Source organism: Electrona antarctica (assembly GCF_951216825.1).
Source record: "Electrona antarctica genome assembly, chromosome: 2".
NCBI lineage: Eukaryota > Metazoa > Chordata > Actinopteri > Myctophiformes > Myctophidae > Electrona > Electrona antarctica.
Window position 1 is genome coordinate 18,263,489 of NC_136807.1, and position 2,500 is coordinate 18,265,988.

At 43.5% G+C, this 2,500-nt stretch overlaps 1 protein-coding gene across 1 annotated transcript in view; it reads left to right on the forward strand.

Annotated features, from left to right (window-relative positions):
• The window catches only part of plxnb3 (plexin B3), a 103,262-nt gene that overhangs the window by 76,919 nt on the left and 23,843 nt on the right, over positions 1–2,500 (forward strand). Inside the window, exons 9-10 of the mRNA XM_079521252.1 lie at positions 543–651; positions 749–857. Of these exons, the coding sequence (XP_079377378.1) occupies positions 543–651; positions 749–857 (218 nt within the window). The remainder of the gene's footprint in view (positions 1–542; positions 652–748; positions 858–2,500) is intronic.

A 2,500-nucleotide genomic window follows, 5' to 3' on the forward strand; every position in this document is an offset into this window, starting at 1 on the left:
TTGTGATATGTCTTGAATGGTTTGATTAAAAAAAAGAAAAAATGTGTTTGAATAAACAAAGAATTGTGAAAACTGATTTTCAAAATGAAAATAAGAGAAAGGGATGCCGTTCAGCTTGGTGTATATCAAACCAACAGTCTTAATCATAGAGTTATACAGGATAATGAAAATAAGAGAAAGGGATGCCGTTCAGCTTGGTGTATATCAAACCAACAGTCTTAATCATAGAGTTATAAAGGATAGAGTGCGGACAGCCCCGCCCCCTGCTATTCATTTCAATGGAAGTTGCTCAGTGGTGTTTTGAAGCACCCGGAAGAACGCTATACTTCCGCATTTCACCACCAAATGTTGGTGGTCAAATGTGGAAGTGCAAACGAGCACTCCATGTTAAACCCCAGCGGTGCGGGGTTTCCTCGTGCTAAATGCAGGGGCCCGTCTGCAGTTCCAGCCTCTGACCACTACATCTCGCGGCTTCAACGTTGGCCAGCCTTTCTGGGGTCTTAATTCATAACTACATTCAACTGTTTACTTCCTTGTTCCAGATCACATGACCCTGCCCGTGTCACTGATGTTTGGTCACGTGACCATCTCTCACATCAACATGACTTTCTACGACTGTGGAGCTATAGGAAGACTTAACAGCACCTCACCGTAATGCTCACACACATGCATGCAAATACATACCAAACATTACATTATATATATTCTGTAATGCATTACAACAAGCCTCTTATCTCCTCCTCTCCAGGTGCATCGCGTGTGTCACCAGCATATGGTTGTGTAACTGGTGTCCACTTGACCAGCTTTGTACCCACAGCCACAGCTGTCCAAACACACACATTATACACAACCAGAGGGTAAGGCTGGCCTGTCTCACTCTGGCCCCTTTTCCACCAGGGTTGAACTGGTTCCATTCTTTTTTCCTGCCTTATTTTGAACCAAATTAATTGGTTCAGGTCCCGTCATTGGTTCGGAACTGGAACTGTTCAGGTTGGAAGATGCCGATGTGATATAAACCATCCTAAAAAAATAAAGAACGGAACCAGTTCTAGAACCAAAGTTATGTTGGTGGAAATGGAGCCTGTCTGTCTGTCTGTCTGTCTGTCTGTCTGTCTGTCTGTCTGTCTGTCTGTCTGTCTGTCTGTCTGTCTGTCTGTCTGTCTGTCTGTCTGTCTGTCTGTCTGTCTGTCTGTCTGTCTGTCTGTCTGTGTCTGTGTCTGTGCCTAAGAATCTCTGTCTGGCCTGTACAGTAGTTGAGGTTGGTAAATTGGCACACCCAGACGTCATCTTACCCAGCGCAGTGTTTCCTCCTAGCTCCATGCAGGTGATAATGAACTCTCAGTGCTGACAGTGTGAGTTGAAACTGTCACCGTGGATGTACTCTATGTGGGTGTTTCAGCACTATTCCACTGACAAGTTTGACTAATGACAGCCTTATCTAACTGGCAAACAAATATCACATCCCCTTTATTCGGAGGACCACATAGACTGGGTAGGCGCACAAAACAAACCGAAAATAAAATGCTGATGTCAAACACAATATAGAGCCAATAAAAGCTTATGATGGCTTGTCATTTCCTTGGGACCACTTTTGTAGCCCATTGTTGGCGCCGGCTGTACCAATACCGCTACCATGTGTCGAATTTAAATCCATCAGCCCAAGCCAACCCATCACTTGAGTTGCAGATAAACATTAACGTTACCACCCTCAAATTAGAGGCCTTGCAGTCTGTGTATGACTGTCCACACATTCTTATGGAAGGCAATGCTTAGCGACAGTATAATTTAGACCAATTTAGACCAACGTTTTAGCCTGTGACCCAAAAGAGAAATGTTATGTCTCCCCGGCACCCAAACTCTGATCTGCTATTTTCACTTTAAACATTTGTTTTCTAATTTATGGAATTTATTAGATTTTTCTTTCTTCATGAAATTACTGAAAATTGCCAGTCTTTGATTGCCACCAAAAACCTCCGGCGCTCTTGGACACTTGCCACCGCTATTACAGCGCTTTTACTTTACGGCAAAATCAGCTATCGCTAATCGGCTAAACTGACCTTTATCTCTCTTTAGAAGCATTATTGAAAACGCAAGGTAGGGGCAATTTAGTATTCAGCCATAAATATCCACGATTTGATCAATCAACGCAATCCGTGGCTCAATTCTGAGAAACACGCCTCTAAAGATCGCTGCGCCCATAACATTGAGTGGACATCGTGAGGGCAACACACAGCTACCAAGTGTTGCGTAGCGACGGGGAACGCTGCTTTATGGTAGTGTCGTAAGCGTAGTGTCTGAATCAACGAAAAATCACACTTGTGTGATTATCGTCATACATCTTCATACATCACATTCTGTGATCAGCCAATCAGTTCAGCACATTCCGTGCTCATACGTACAGACACACAAAGCTGTGCATAGGATGGGGCTAGCACCCCTCAAAAACTACAAATTACGTCAATTACATCAACGGTAAGAATCGACACATTTTTGCTTTTTT